The 17,157-nt window shown below is 41.2% G+C and overlaps 1 protein-coding gene and 1 pseudogene across 1 annotated transcript in view; both read right to left on the reverse strand.

Moving 5' to 3' along the window:
* Positions 1-212: 212 nt before the first annotated feature.
* The window catches only part of robo3 (roundabout 3), a 58,578-nt gene continuing 41,633 nt past the window's right edge, over positions 213-17,157 (reverse strand). The window contains exons 5-13 of the mRNA XM_030382915.2: positions 14,148-14,432; positions 13,846-13,986; positions 13,643-13,774; positions 11,236-12,534; positions 10,987-11,085; positions 9,245-9,485; positions 8,794-8,954; positions 7,145-7,466; positions 213-2,591 (exon numbers count right to left, since the gene is read on the reverse strand). Coding sequence (XP_030238775.2) covers positions 1,559-2,591; positions 7,145-7,466; positions 8,794-8,954; positions 9,245-9,485; positions 10,987-11,085; positions 11,236-12,534; positions 13,643-13,774; positions 13,846-13,986; positions 14,148-14,432 — 3,713 coding nt within the window. The 3' untranslated portion in view covers positions 213-1,558. The remainder of the gene's footprint in view (positions 2,592-7,144; positions 7,467-8,793; positions 8,955-9,244; positions 9,486-10,986; positions 11,086-11,235; positions 12,535-13,642; positions 13,775-13,845; positions 13,987-14,147; positions 14,433-17,157) is intronic.
* LOC115562121 (small ribosomal subunit protein eS28 pseudogene) lies at positions 15,646-16,200 on the reverse strand (annotated as a pseudogene).

Genomic DNA, 17,157 nt, shown 5'->3' on the forward strand with positions numbered 1-17,157 from the left:
TTATTATTTATGATATTTTACATTTAACAGCCTTATTATTAGCATTTATGTCGCCTATCTGGGGGATTATTACACATTGCATGAATTCTCTGTATTTATTATTTAAGTGCTGCTGGATTTTAAATACAATTCTAAATAGTTGGTATTTTAGGTGAGTTTTTATTTGGTAATTTTTATGTATTTCGTTAGGGTTTACTTTTCCATAATTATACTTCTTTTTTTTTTTGGCTCAATTATATCGGATTTGGTACTAGAAATTACATTTATCTTTACTTACTTTAACTACGTCGGTGCTATTTATTTTTTCGTGTGTGTGTGTGTGGGAATTTCTTTTCAATATTATTTTTGTGTCGCTTAGCTTTTGAGTAGAATTTTCATATTCCATATGCTTTATAAGGTTTCAAAACTATTTACAAGCCAATATGTTCTATATACATATAAATATAGATTATATATATATATGTATATATATCTTTACTATATATATATATTTCATATATGACACACTCACCTTTTCGTTGTTGTGGAATTCGAACTTGCATTACGGGTTTATCTAGTCTAGCGGGCGTTAGCTACTCTTAAGTTGATTTGGGGTTTACTAAAGAGGCTTTAGGTTTTTATATGGAGCTATGTGAGTGCAAACTATATTTATTGACTTGCAATTTATTTTTAGCTAATCTGTGAAAATACGAATTGCTTGAGGGCTGTAGAGTTCCATAGAATGGAATGATTTAACAGTTGCAAGATATTCATTTAAGTCGTAGCTATTAGTTAACATAAAAATACACTGCTATCATTTGTATAAATTAACATAATAAGCTCTTCGTCAAGCATTGCGCACTGTATAGTTTGTTAGCAGAAATTACCCAATCCCAGCGCAGCTATCCGAATTACAGACTGTGTTAGCTTCCAGTCTCTGTTAAGTTGTTTGCTTCCAATTTCGCCTGTTAACTTAACATTGCGCAATTCACTTAAGTCTGTTTGCAATGTTAACAACAAAGAGATGTTAATATAAGCTGTTACCAGAGACCGTTTACATTGCAAAGCTCTCTTGCAGAAACTGCATGCCCCTGTTAACGATGATGTCACTTTGGCATTTCTGTTAGCATTGCATAGTCTGTAAGCGTGAACAACAGTAAAATTTCTGCAGCGAATTGATATTCTGGCTTCATGTAAACTTTGAGCTTTTCAGTTTCAGCTGACTCTGATCTTTCTTTTATATTCACTGTTGTCGATGTTATTTAACAGTTTACCTTTAACTTGCTCACTGCCCACTTGCTCACTGTCAGTTATCGTCTCTTCCTCTCTCGCATTTGCAATTTCACAGATGTTTCACTCTCTCCCCCTCCCTCTCTGACTCACTCACTAACCCTTTTTGTAGTCCAACACCCATCACGTAGCTCGCTCTCATCCAGCTCTTGCCCAAATGCAGTTCACAACTTTCGTTTCTAGTCTTTCACTTAAGTCTACTGAGCAAAAACACAACTCAAGGGATTTTTTAGCTAGATCATCCCCTTCCGATATATGTATGTATAGATATAGATATATGTATAGGTGCTTAGACATTGGCGCTGGTGCCGAAGCTACTCAGGAATTTGCTATCAGACGCTAGGTTACTCGAGCTATGGGCGGGGTTGGCTATCAGCAGGGGCAGCTTGTTGTCACCTGAGCCGCCATGGAACTGCTGCTGCTGCTGTTGCTGCTGCTGCTGCTGCTGCTGCTGCTTGAAGGTCTGATAGGCATCGGAGCTGACCGCGGACCAGGTGCCATCCTTAGCCTTGACATACAGATGCTGCTTGCTGGGCTGCTTGCTGCCGAAGTGATGGAAGTCATTGGAGCTCCAGTCGTTGAGCAGCTGATTCGTCGAATTGCACAGGGCCGAGAAGTCGGCGTCCAGTTGATCCGCTCCGTTGGCCGACGATGCTGGCGGTCCGCCGGTTAGGAAGTCCACGTTGTTAGCTGGCTGCTGCCGGCTCGACTTGCCCAGGATGTTGTTCTCGCTCTTGAAGAGCGTCTTCGGCTGGCGCTGGCGCCGCAGCGTGCCGGCCCCGCCGCCGCTGGCCATCTGAGCCGCCAGCGTGGTGTTCGCATAGGCGCCCAGGCCCTGCTTCAGGGCGTTGCTGGCGAGCAGCAGCTGCTGCTGCTGATTGAAGGGATTCGTGCGCTCCGTCTTCGGCATCGTCGTCGTCATCGCCGTCGTCTCGTTCTGCTGCAGCTGCTGCTCCAGCTTGTTCTCGGTTATATTGATCTTCTTCAGCTTCGCCGGCGAGCTGCCCACCAGAGCCGTCGACGCCGTCGATATGGTCATGGGATTGCCCTCCAGGCACCCGTAATGCGCACTGGCCGGCGCCGAGTACATGCCCGCCGATTGGTAATCAGTGTTGCCCCCATTGCTGCTGCTGCCACCCGGCTTTGCGGCATAGCGATTCTGGTAGAGCTTCACATTGGCCACCACATTCGTTGTCGCATACGCGCCGCAGCTGTCGTACAGCGATGAGCCGCCGGAAGCCGGCGCTGCATTGTTGTTGTGGGGGCTTTTGAATGTCGAGCAGGCAACTTCCGCATAGTCCGGCATATTCAGCGGGGACAGTCTAAATGAGAGAGGTAGAGAGAAAGAGAGAGAGAGAGGGAGAGTTTGGGGTTAGCTTATTAACTGTTAGCTTAAAAAGCGTATGTCTGCCACACACACACACACACACGCACACGCACATGCATCATAAATCAATCGTAGGAAATTGCTTTTGTTAGCCCACACACAGAGCGCATTATATGTAGCCCGAGCCCATTGAAAATTGGAAATCGGGGCATAATGGCTTTGTTAAAAGGTGCGTAACCGCTGGAATGGGGCGTGGCAGAGCCCATAAAGCATATAAATTGAAGGGGAGAATGCGGTGAGCGCTGTTTCAGCACTGTCCGGCTGATGCTGTACGGCCGTATGTACTTTTATAGTAGAGCTATGGCAAAATCAGATTAAGTTGGATTAAAAAATCGATAAATATATTCATTATCGATTATAATTTATTGTAACACGCATTGTTGTAGCTAATCGAACTTTTGTTAATTTGATCATTTTTATTTCTAGTTATTTATATTTAATTATGTAGAGGCGGTGTTGGTAGAGCTGCTGCCTTTTGACCAAAATTTGACGTAAGAGTCTTAAAGCCTTAAGGACAGTTTTTTCAAAGGGTATCTCCAGGTCGAGCACTCCCTACCACAGCTTTCCTAAACACCTCGAGCATGTTTTCGCCGTTCGAGCCGGTGTTTCCCCCCGTCGAAAATTGTTTCGTTGCAGCTACATTTAAAAATTTCGCTCAGTATCGCGAGAAGTTCTATCCTTGCATTAGCTGGGCGTGTCATCCATTTAAACTTTCTAATTAGTGGGCGAAAAACATCAGCAGCAACAGCAACAACAACAACAACAGCAGCGATACAGCACCCAAAATTGTTGGCCAACAACTTTTTGGCCAATTGCAAAAATTGGTATACGAAAAGTTTTTTATTGCTGAAAATTTTTCTCGTGCGCTAATTAGCTAATGAGATAGATAATGCTTATCTACTGCAAATTTGCCAATGTATTTCTCACAATTCGCTTTCGGCCACATCTCGTTGGCTGCTTTGGCCAACTCAGTGGAAAAGTTCAGCGCTTCGTCGAGCATAAATGATTGCCAATGAGGAATCAGCCATGAATACACAGATCTATAGAGAGTAGACGATTCGAGTAGTGTGAATGAGCTGCTCTATGAATAGCATTTGCATTTTTGATTGAAATCGGAAAGCTAAAAATTTGTATGAATGGAGTGGAAAAGCTTGTTGGCAATTCGAAAATGGAGCTGATAGTTCATTGAACTCGGATGTGTGATGAGAGGTTTACAATGAACATGAGAGCTTGGTAGAGTTACAAAATTTTAGTTAGTTTTTATTTAGTTTTAGATGAAGCTCAAGTCTTATCATGGAGACTATCTAATCTCAGCTTGAAGTTAGACTTAAAGCTCCACACATTCAACTCAAAAATGTATTCGATATACAGTTTCTTTATATTACCTCTGGGTAAGCTATTCAAAGTTGATTTATTGATTGAGGGATTGACGAGAAAATTATAATATATACTCGTAAGGCTATACGGAACTGTCACAGATCTCTAAGGATACATATACACATACACACTCACATATGTATGCATATATTTAACAGTTACCTGCAGCTCGGCCTAAGCACGGCTGAAATTATGCAACGGAATTTGGAAATTTTCCAGCAATTAAACGTGACTGCGACGAGGGAATCGAAAGGCCTATGGGCTCACAGGCCCCACACGCCTAAGGCCTGCTCTCATTCCCTTTCAAGTAGAGCTGAGGCATTTGCATACGCTCAAGGCTTAAGGCTCAAAGTTGAAACTCTAAGTGTAGGGGATGGGGAAGGGGGCGGAAGGAAAGCCCCTGGGGCTATCAATTTTTAATTGTTAATTTAGCGGTGAAAATAACGTTCGCATGCTAATAAACAAAGTGTGTGGGGGGAGGGGGAGTGGGGCAGGCGGTTTAATAATAACCAATGCAAGATGTTTGAAAATCAGACAACCCGAAAAGAAATTAAATATTTTAATTGGAAATTCAAATGACACGCGTGCCATAGCACCCACTGAGGGTGTGCGTGTGTCTGTGTGTGTGCGCTGTTTTTTACGACTTTACAACGTTGTTAAAAAAGTGAACAGCGCCAGGAAAGTTTGGCGAAAAAGTAAACACAACGGAAAAATTGAAACGGAAATAATGAAAATCGCGTAACGGAAGTGGCAACAGCATTAGAAGAAGACGGCTGCAGGAGCAGGAGAAGGAGAAGGAGGAAATGGAGAAGGCATAGCAATAGGATGTGCTCAAACTGAAGTAGTGTGAGAGGCGTGTGACAGAGACAGAGACAGATACAGAGAGAGAGAGAGAGAGAGAGGGGGGAGAGCTCATACTGGATATTCTCCACGGTTGGAATATTGTAAAAAAAAGTTGAAACAAATAAATGCGTAAAATGCCGCAAATAAATACGCACAAGCCGGCAAAGAGGAAGAGAAAGAGAGAGGGAGAGAGAGTGAGAGTGAGAGCGAGCGAGTGGAGCAATATGTCGCAGCAGTTGCCTCTTTTTATTGCGCCTTGTTTGCTCTTCAGTTATTGTTGCCACAACGGTACATTAAGCTTTAAAGAAAAACTTTCGCTGGGGTGGGCGGGAAAAACAGAAAATACAAAAGCATAAAAAGACAACATGACAGAAAAAAAAAACACAAAGGAAAACAAAAACACGGCGCAAAATTGTTTAAGTAAGAAGTAAAAACAAAGCAACAACACGCAAAGGGCGATGGCTAAGAAGAAGAAAACGAAAACTTGGATAAAGTTGGCTTAAAGATATATGTGGATTAGGGCAGCTTAAAAACGAAGACAGCCTGGGAAAGTTTAGGGAACGAACTGAGATGAAGATGCGAGAGAAGCATATGAAAAAGAAAATTTGTTAATGCTAAAATATATAGAGAAGACAATTTTAATAGGGGAGAATGAATCTAGATGAACTGAAGAGACTTAGAACTAGTTGGGAATTATGAAAAAATATTTAATTAATATAAATAAAATATGTGAAAGACGTGGAAACTGAAATGAAATAAAACCGAGCAAGCTAATAATAATAAATGATAGGGTTACGGCAAATCAAATACAGTCCAATCTCGATAATTTATGTAAAAAAGTGATAAAATGAATAAAATTCTTTCTAAATAATTTTATTTTTTTTTTTTTTGTATATTGAAAAAAATAAAATAAAAAATAATAATATTTATCTACTTGCCATTTATCGCGACTCGAATGTATATTCATAATTCATAACAAAATATAATAAACGATGTATATAAAAATTAAAGAATTTAAATTTTTCAAATTAATAAATTTTATAAATAAATAATAATGCATCAAGTATACTTAGTATATTAAAAATACTGAATATATTTTATCTATTATTATATACTAAAAAAAATTCAATAAATATATTTTAAAATATAAATTCTTCAAAATATTTAAAATGATTAATAATTAAAAATAATTATTTATTAGGTTTTTGGGTTGCAATAAGAAACATAAAAACCTCAGATGATAAAAAAAAAACAAAAACAAATTTTAGCAGCTCAAATGGGGCAAGAGTCAAGGAAAACTTTTGCTCTATTTTGAAGTGGCCACAGCTAGACTTAAAATGCAAAAGTCATTTGCAGAAGATTTATCATTGATATATTTTATTTTTAACTCAGGTTTATAGCACTTTTGCTTTAAATTTATGTATTGGAATAAATATTTTTTAAGCTCCGATTTCAGTATATTTGCAATATATTCCCCTTTTATAGAGCAGAAGAAAATATTTGGATTTTTTATTTTTGGTAAAATAAACAGAGAAGCCTTTAGCAAACAGAAGCAATCGCCGCACACACACACACACAGACGAATATTTAAAATAAAAATAAAAGAGAAAAGAATACGCAACGAGAAATATGGAATGCGTATATGGAAATGAATTAAGGAGCCATCCCCAAACATAAATGGCCGCAATTGCCGGCGGTTGGGGAGGTGGGGAGATGGGGGCGGCGGGTAACCATACAATAAATAGAGGCCAGTACCAGGCACTGGCAATCGGCGTGGCCCAAAGTAAAACCCGTTCAAGTGTAACAATTTAATGGCGGTTGTTGTTGTTGCGGGGGTTGCTGCACGCCGAGAGGGGTGACTGTGCGTGTGTGTGTGTGTGGGTGGGTGGTTTGTTTTTGGGTAGCTCTCATTGAAGTGGAGCTGCGACTGCTGCAGCTCCGCAATTTTTATGAGCGAATCGTAAATAGTGCGGCCTGGCATTCCGTGTTTTCTTTTGGCCCCAACCCCAGCTGCCCCCCGCCAGCACCCTCTACCCTCCCTCTCGGCCGTGGTAGTAAAACATTTAAGCATTTGGCTTGCTTTTTCGTCAGCTCTCTGCAGTTTTTCGTAATTAAACAAGCAGCGAAGCGTAGACAGGATATTAAGGCAACGACTGATAAAGCAGCCGACAAGCTTCGCCGCACTTACCCCCAGCACCCGCAGCACCCCAGCCGAAGGCCTCGCTTCAGCAACCCTTTTCTCGCCGGGCCGCTTCAAATCAAGCTCACCTCTCATAATCAGGCAGCGGCTGTTGGGTATTTGATTGTCCTTGTTGTTGTCGCGGCTGTCCGCCTTGCTGCGCCGTGGCCTGGGCATAGCCCGGAAGTTGGTCCTTTGTCGTGGAGCTGGGGCCCGCCTGTCGCCAAACGCCGCCGCTGGGATCGATCCAGAGGCCAGTGGAGCCACCCGAATTGCCACCAGCGCCACAGCCAACGCCAACCGAGTTGCCACCACCAGCACCGCCGCAGCCGCCGACTCCGCCAACTCCTGCTCCGGCGCCATTCATCGGAAGCGTTGGAAACTTTCGCACGGTGCCGATTGCGTGATTACCTGAAATAAAGCGCAAAATATCGAATAAATACACATGCCACAGAGACAACAGTTATCTCTCTCTATGTATAGCTTCTTTAGAGGTGAAACGAAGGCAAAAAAAGGCCAACGTGCAAATAGTAAAAGACGGAAATAACTTTTTTATTTTCAATTGTCAGAGAAAGAGGGAGGGAGAGGGGGATAGCCTTCGCCTTGGCTTGCCCTCAACTGGATTTTTTTTACTAGACAATTGATGTGATTTTCACGTGCACCTCTGTCGTTTCTTGAGCCATTCGAGTTTATCATTTTATAGCTGCTTTAACCTTTGAGCTGGAGCTGCTAATGTCATGAGTGCGTGCCGTTTACTCCGCCGTATTTGTTTCTATTTCGGTGGATCGGCAAACGAGCAGCCTAATTGGAGCCAGCCACAAACGAGCCGAACATAAATCATAGATTATATGAGCTCTATTTTGGCAATGCCCGCAGCTCAGCTCAGCGTGAATTGGTATCTGAGGGATTTTAGAGACACAGAGAGAGAGAGAGAGAGAGATGGTGTGTGTGAGGGCTATAAAAGGCAGAGCAAGCTGCTTATATGAAGATTTTTTTTAAGGTATATTACTATTAGGAATTACTGAGAGGAAATAGAAAATGCTGCATCTTTTCGTGTGCATTTATTTGACTCTCTTTTAACATGAGAGTTTACTGCCAAACTTAAAAAGTAGTAGCGGCTTAATGGCTAATGAATATTTGGCAGAAAATAAAATCAAGGAAATTTTAACAAAAACCGAAATTATATAAAATGCGTCTTAATATATATTTAAAATTTGGACACTCTAGCTGTAAAGATGTGGGAGATATAATTTTTTAACGGATTTTCGATGTGTAGAACAAAGCACTGACTATAGAGGCGTTCGACTCATATCTGCATATCTTCTATAATTATTTAAAAAAAAATAGTGCATTAGTCGAAGTACTAGTTCCTTGATAGATTTCACAATGAACAATCAATTATTTATGTACACATTTGTTATTCCATCTATGTTTGCCGTTTTGGACTTGTTGCCCAATCCATTCGGTATCTTTATGAATTTCATAATTTGCGCAATTTCCTGGCCCAACAAGTGCCAATGAGTAAAAGATTTAAGCAGCTTAAGCGCTAAGCTCTGTCGGCCGTGACATTGTCCCTATTCAATGGAGCAACTGCCTCATCAATTTCGAATGTCTCCGGCGGAGTTGGACTAAGCTGCAGTTAGCAAAAATTAAGCCACACGGAAATAGAAAACGAGCGAAACAATGCAAGCAAATGGGAATGAAACGTAAATAGAAATGGAAAAGATGGTCAACTTACCATGCAAGCTGCCCAGCGAGGTCTGCTTGATAAATTGATAGCGCTTGAATAGAACCAAGGCGCCCAATAGAAACACAATGATGGCTATGATGGAGCCCAGCAGGACGATAAACCAGGTCTGCGTTAAAAAGTCATCGGCTATATCGCGACTGATGGGATAGCTGCTGGAATGGAATGGAAATGAAGAGAGAGAGAGAGAGAGGGGGACAGAGAGAGGGAGAGACCGTGAGCATTGATAGCTGTTTGAGGAAGTACGTGCCTTGGCTAGGCTTAGTTTAATGCTGCAGCTCTCTGGGCCTGTCCGCAGTCCGACTGGCCATTGTCGTTTGCTGTTAATGGATTGATGTGAATGCCGCTGCTTCGGCCATTGTGCTTGCCAGTCAAATGAGTTGCTCGTAGCACAATAACGGACCACCCAGTGCCAGGGGACCCAATGGAGCCACTCACTCACCGTGTATAGCCGGTGTCCAGCGATTGGGTCCGCGCATCGATGCGCAGCACAGCCGGCTTGCTGAAGGGCCCGACGCCCACGCGTGTGGCCGCCGCCACGGCTATGTAGTAGGTGACGCCCGTGGTGAGGTTGGCCAGCAGGAGGGTCGGGGTCGCCGCATCGATGGTCATATTTTTGAATATACGCGTCGTATTGTGCACGTCCAGACCTTTCACGAGCACATTGTAGCTGGTGAGAATGCCTGCCAACAAAGGAGGGAAACAGAGAGAGAGAGAGAGAGACAGCATGAGTATTTGTTTGTACAGAAGATAAATGAAATTAAATGTTAACAAGGAAACAAGGCAAACAGTTATTTATTCGGCCAGCCGACTGCTTAAATGCCCTAGCAAAGCTCTGGATAAACATGTTGTTTATATTGCAGTAAACGATTCCTTTTTTTCGGCCATGAAGATTGATGACAAAAAACAGTTAAGCTGTATTTGCCTAAGTCTGCTTTCTGCTCTCTGTTTGCCGAATAGAGCATGGACTGATTACATATCGGACTAGAGGCGACTATCCCTTGGGCTATACAAATAATAATATTGAGATGATTAAGTTCATTAATGCAATGAATATGATTTAGCTAAATGATATCAATTATAATGGTTGTTAATAATAAACAATTATAGTAATAATAGTCATAATAAATTGGAATAAAATAATTTATATGAGTACCAAATGTAAATTGAAAAACAAAAATTTAAATAAATCGTATAAATTAAATTAATAAACTAAAAAAATTAAAATAAATTTTTGTATTTAAAATATATACATACAAATTATTTAAGTTTTAATTGTTCAAATGACTGCCAATATACAAACTGAAAATCAAAATATTATAATACAATGAAATCATAAATACTGTTAAAATAAAATAAATATTAATAAAAATATTTACAACAAAAATCTTAAATATTATTATTTAATAAATATATAATAAATATAAATATAAAATAAATAATACAAAATATTTAATTAATCTAAAATATAATAAATACTGTTAAAATAAAATAAATATTAATAAAAATATTTAAAACAAAAATCTTAAATATTATTACTTATTATATATTTATAAAAAATATTTAATTAAACTAAAATATATTAAACAATATATATTTAATTATAAGTAAAATATTGCAATGCAATGCAATATTTATAAATGTTATTCAAATAAAATAATTAAAGATAAAAAAATAAAAAAAATATAATAATATAGATATTATTTAATTTTAAAATAAAAATAAAATATAATATAAAATATATAATTAATAAAATAAATTTAAAAGCATTTATTAGAGTTGGAGGACTATAAAATAAATAATATTATTACAACTAAAAAAAAAAAAAAAATTTAACAAAATAAAATTAGAAAATAAATTATATGAGCTATTAAAAACTCTTTAATAAAATATATTTGCATATTAGATATTTATATTTTATACAAAATTATAGCATCATTAGTATTAGTAATGCGTCCCTGTATATATTCATTTAGAAATAACATATTTAATTAGAATTTATTATTTATAAATCATAAAAGCCCCAAGTACTAGGATTTCTTCTATAATATTACATACAAAGTAAGAGCTCAATATCTACTCTCGAAAATAATGGAAATTTCTCGGCCCACTCCCAACCCAACTCATACAGCCAGATAAGATGTCCATTCTACGGCTGCTCTGAGGGATTTATTTAGTACGTACCGTTGTGCGTGCGATTCGGCTGCGGCGCAAGCCATTTGAGGAAGACGGAGGTGCGATTAAATTGGATGGCCTCCATGCCGAACGGCGCCGCCTCGGGCACTGTCAGAGAGCAAAGAGAGAGAGAGAGAGAGAGAGAGAGAGAGTGGAAGGAGAATGAATTGGGAATTAGTTCTAGTTGATAAGGCGCCATTGATGCAGCTCTGATTAGCAGGTAAGCCATAGGTAAGCCTGTAGTTCGGCCAGCCTTACCATCTTCCATGGTGCGAGCCTGTCTCGAGTTGGAGGGTTTGCCTACGACGCTCTTGTAAAATGGCACAAGAAAAAACTCATACGTAGAAGCCTTCGCCAGACCGGGCACCGTGCACGAGCTCAGCCCCTGCCCCTTGTTGAGCAGCGTTAGCATCTTGTACTCGGTGGAGCGCAGCTCTCGGGCATACAGATAGTAGCCCTCGATGTACTGGCCGCTGTCAATGTCCCAGGCCAGCCGGACGGAGGTCGAGTCGCTGGCGTTCGCCTCGAGCAGCTCGACAATGTCGTTCGCCTGCAGCAGCGTCTCCACATCGCTGAGCATCAGCTGCGAGCTGGCCGAGCCCGAGGAGCTGGCGCCCACCAGTTGCCCGGCTGTGATTGGCTCCGAGATGGGCGAGGGGGGCGAGAAGCCGAGCGCGTTCTCGGCGCGCACTATGAACATGTAGGCGGCGCCCGCCTCCAGCCGCTCCACCGTCACAATCGGCTCGCTCAGCCTGCTGGCGATGGGGATCCAGGTCTTGCTCTTGTTCGTGCAGTACATCTCCACGCTGTAGCCGAGGAAGGGCGAGGCGCCGAGCTTGTCGCTCGTCGGCCACACGATTGTCATGGTAGAGGCGGTGGCATTCAGCACCGTCGGCTGTCCGGGCGCGGAGGGGCACTTGCTCTGCTCGGGCGCGCGATAGAACTTGATGTTCGGGTTGGTGGGCAGCTCGATGCGCAGGAAGCCGCTCCAGGTGGACTTGCCGGCCCGCGAGCTGGCCACGCAGGTGTAGAGGCCCTGATCCTGCTGCCGGTCCAGGTCGGATATGATCAGATCTCCGGCAGTCGTGATGTTCAGCTTGGCACTGGGCTGCACGGGGATGCCGTCGCGGTACCAGGAGATCGTCGGATTGGGCAGGCCAATCGCCTTGCACTGCAGCGTGGCCAGACTCTTGACGGGCAGCGTTTGGTTCACGGGCCCGGCGATGATTATCGGCGGCGGCCGATCCTCCTGCGAGTCGAGCGTGAGCTGCACCCGCGACGTGATGCTAGCCACCTCGTTCATGGCATTGCACACGATGACCAGATCCTTGTCGGTGCGCTGGAAGCGCGTCAATGTCAAGATCGAGTGCCCCTCCTCCGTGTTCAGGCTGTGAAAGCGATCCAGCGGCGGTGCTCCGGGAAAGATCAGCGTGCTGTTGTTCTTGATTGTCCAGAATATGGTGGGCTTGGGATTTCCCGAAGCACGGCACTCGAACGAGGTGTCCGCTCCGAGCTCAACTGACTTGCTGGCGGGTCGTTGTATGAATTTCGGGGGTGCTACAGTGTGCGCGGGCGTGGGAATGTACGGCATCAACTAATTAGCTAAGCGAGACTAGCACTAAATCGGGTACAATGACACGAGCTACAAGGGAAACCCTCTTATTTAATATGCGATGCTTATAACTTGAATATAGTCTAATCTTTGACTTGTCTTGAAATGAAAAAGATCTAAGCTCTCTAAACTGTATCTAATTTATTTTGTTGTACTACGCATTCATTCATATGTAATATGATTCAGCTTGAAAAGTTTCTTGAATTCAAAAGCTTAAAGAAAGTTTTATCATGAAAACTGTACTGCAAATACATTTAATAGACTAAAAAATCATTTTATTTTTAAGGCTCTTTTTGTGAGCATTTAAGAATATATAGTAAAACCTTTATGATTTAATTTAAAACTATTTCAAAAGTTTTATATCAGCAACTACATTCAGTTTGGAATATTCAATGCGCTTTCGCAGCCTTCTATTGCATCTCAAATATAAATACACATAGTCCATCAGCTATTTCAATTTGGAATTTGTATATCGTGAGCTCTACATCACTTAAATGTCTATGTAGCTGCTTTGAGGTGCTTTTAATATATTTAAGCTTTAATACGCTTTCACAACTTTTCAATACAGCTCGTCTATAAGTTTCGTAATAGCTTCGACTTTTAAGCTCTAATGTGATTTCGCATAATCTTGAATACATCTCAAATTGATGCTCTCACTTATGCTAAAGCTTTTGTTCAGTTCGAATCTCTCAATACATTTCATATGATTTCTTTCATTAATACTTAAGCTTCTCCTCAGTTCGATTCCCTCACGTCCCTTCTACATCATTCTTCATCCATTTCAAATTGTTTCTCTGACTCTTTTCAGCTCGAATCCCTCATGTGCTTTCGCATCATTCTCAATACATTTCATATGATTTCTTTCATTTATATTTAAGCTCCTCTTCAGTTCGAGTCCCTCACGTCCCTTCTACATCATTCTTCATCCATCTCAAATTGATTCTCTCACTTATGCCAAAACTCCGCTTCAGTTCGAATCTCCTCCAGTAACTACGTCCCTTCAGCTCGTGTCATTATCGCACAAATATTGAAGCAATTGCTGCCTGCACTTACCAAACACCGTCAGGGTGCCCATCGCTGTAATGGCGCCGACCACATTATCGGCTTCGCAGCTGTATTCGCCCTCATCCGCAATTGTGACACGCTCCAGGCGCAGGCTGCGATCCTCCAGGACGCTGACACGGTCTGCAGGCAGCCGAGAAATTATATTAGTATTAGATGAAACACCTCCCGGGCAGGCGGGCAGCTGGACTCACCTAGGGGCATGTTGCCGCCGGAGGCTGTGCGCAGCCAGAGCACATCCGGCATGGGATCCCCGCCCACACGGCAGGGAAATGTGACGGAGGCGCCTTCGAGAACCGTTTGATCATGTGGTCCGCGTATGATGTAGGGCTTAACTGCAATAAACATAATGAAGCGCTTAGCGGCATTTGAGGAGCCAGAGAGCGACCCAAGTCACAATTCGGCAAATTGGACATGACACATTGATTCGAGGTGTGCCAGAGCTGGGCAGAGTAGGGTGTGGGCAGGGTAGGGTAGGGAGAGGTAGGACGCTTACCATGTACTTTGAGCGTGGCCAGGGATGATTCGCGCACACCGACTGGATTCTTGGCAATGCACTGGTATTGACCCTCGTCACTTTGACGTGCATCCTGTATGGCCAAATTGCCGCCATCAACGATGCGTATACGCTTCGTGCCCTCCAAATCCAATTTCTGGCCGCCCTTCTTCCACGTGACCGTCGGTTCCGGTATGCCCCGCGGCGCCGCACACTCCAGCAGCGCTGTGTCACCCTGTGCGATGCGCGTGTTCTGTGGCTCCAGGCGAAACTCATCGCGCAGCACTGTAAAACGACCAGCAGAAGCAGACGATGAGTGGCAAAACCTTTACAGACCGTGTGTGTGAGTGTGTCTGTGTGAGCTGGCCTCTGTCCATTTGATGCCCGCCTGCTGCCTGGTGGTTATAAATTATCTTGGTTTTGCATGATAAATGCCTGTCCCTGTCCTGCCTTAACCCGAGGTAGTGCAAGGCACCCACACTCTGTATGTATAGGTGTGTGTGCGTGTGCGTGTGCATGGGTGTTTGTGGTCTGACAGCAAAGATAAATTGTTGCTAAATGGCATAAATGTGATTTTTATACACACACACACACACACACTCGCACCTGAGCTTGCAGCTCATTTGTTAACAAAAAAAAGTCAGAGCAGGCCACGCACAGCTTTTTAGCTAATTTAATTCAGTTTTGATAAATACAAGTGAAACACATCATCGATATGGCAGATAAATAAATAAAGTTTAGCTAAATCGAACAGAAAACGTGCAGAAATTTCACAGCTGAAGGCTTTTACAGCCAATCGATTACTCTTAGCAATCGATAACTTTTAGCGCTGTTTATCTTATTGCTGTAAAAATGAGGTCTTTGAATAAACATACATATGTACATATTTATTTTTACTTCACTAAAAATATAAAAAATAATCTCTCTTTTATAGATCAATGCAATATTATTCTATAATTTCTCAATTAATTTTTTATATTTCAACAAAGTAAAAATAAATATTTATTTGTACATCACAAAAATCTCTATGACTTTGATTTGAGCAAATGCTCAACTGACTTCAAAATTCTCAGAAATTGATTAAACACAAATAATTCCATTTCATTTTTTATTTTCATATTCATTCATTCATAAGGTAATACATTTTGAGTAGATATAGCTTCAGCCATTATGCAGCTTGAAGTGTGTTTGATTATTTAGCCATTATGCAGCTTGATTTTTGATTAATTAGCCATTATGCAGCTTTAAGTATTACATATTTTGTATGTCTAAAGTACCTTAGAAACACTAGTATATTTAAGTAGATTCGTTGTTATTATCAATGTGTAAATGAGAACTGCTTAAGTAAATGTTCAGAAAGCCTATGGACTACTTTCTGGATATATAAGTGCGTATGATTATTGAATATTACTGCCCACTTCTATGTTTTTTATATTCCATGTATATATCGATTGTAGCTAATCACGTTTGAAATTCATTTTCCAGTATCTTCAATGCGTTTTTCTTTTTTTTTCATATATTCACCAAAAAGTTTTTCCGGCAACTTTTTGAGCAAATTGGAAAAATTGTAGATACTCCGAGCCATTTTCACAAAATATTCTTATTTTTAAGCCATTATGCAGCTTTTTTACGTTTTTTTTGTCGGAGTTCTATATGCATATATTCGCCAAGAAGCCTCGCGAAAACTTCTTGCGCAAAAATGCATATACTATTTGAAACTAAATTCTACAAAATTGGTGACGTTGTCTGCTCCGCTCCTCCTAACGCAAACGACGAGCCTCGCGCTCCGATTCGAGCAGCGTCAAAATGTCGCCCTCGCGCACGGGTCCCTTGACGTTGCGGATGATCTGGCGATTCTGCTCGCCAAGAAACTCCACTTTCACTTGGGTGCACTGTCCCTGGGAGCCGGTGCGGCCGAGCACCTTGACGACACGTGCCCAGACAATTGGCTTGTCCATGGCTTCAGCGTCCCTCAGTCCTCGGATGGGGGTTCTTCTTCTGGGAGACCAGACCACCTGCTCAGCTCGAGCGACGACAGCGAAAAGAAAGATGCCGGAAGCTTTGGAACTTAGCTGGACTCCGTTTGGCACTTTCGATAACCACTCATTGAGCAGCGTTGCAAATGTGAGACTTTCGATGCCTACAGTGCTGCAAATTGAGCTATCGATAGTTTCTAATTTAGAAATTTAAGTCGTAAACTCTTTAACCTAGAAGCTGTACTTGTGTGGCTCTTGGGCAGTGCTGTTAGAATTTTTGTTTACTTAGGCAAAGGTAATTTATGGCTTGCTAAACCAATATCGTATTACATTTTGATCGATAGTTGGGAACTCAGCGTTGCAATTGCCACTATTCGATAGTCGTGTCTGCATAAATTGGTTAACGATTGTAGATTTCCAATTATATCGACAATATCGATAACTATTTATATGAGAGGGATTTATATTAATTCCATCCATTTCATTTAATTTATATTGAATTTTTTCCTTCTATAAGCTCAGATTTTAGATACTCATTTTATTAAATTTGTACTCATTGCCAGAAGTACTCAAACTATCGATAACATCATGCTTGGCAAATGTGCTCGTAAATTACAAACATTAAAATGCAACGTTTTCAGGAAAGACGTTTATAAAAGCTTGTAATATCATTACGCATGTTGAGCAATGTTTAAGTAGAGATTTCATAAAATATTTCATTAATATTTAGATTTCAATATATTTCTATACTATTTATATTACTATATAAATGGAATAGTGTCCATTTACATTTAGATATATTTTCTTGCTATAGTTTCTTTTCGTTAAGCACTTGAAAAGATTTGCTTAACCTGGACTGCATGATAAATCAGTCTGTTTTATCAACATATATACATACATATGTATATATATTTTGTTCTCTTTTCGCTTTTGGTCTGGCCAACCGCAGATTTAAGGCACTAACTCAGCTGTCTGCATTTATTTTGCATGGCGTTCGCTGCTTTTGCATTTTCCATTTAACATTTTCCCTGTTC

The sequence above is a fragment of the Drosophila navojoa genome, chromosome 3 (genome assembly GCF_054131105.1).
Source record: "Drosophila navojoa isolate 15081-1374.11 chromosome 3, UAZ_NAV_1.0, whole genome shotgun sequence".
Lineage (NCBI taxonomy): Eukaryota > Metazoa > Arthropoda > Insecta > Diptera > Drosophilidae > Drosophila > Drosophila navojoa.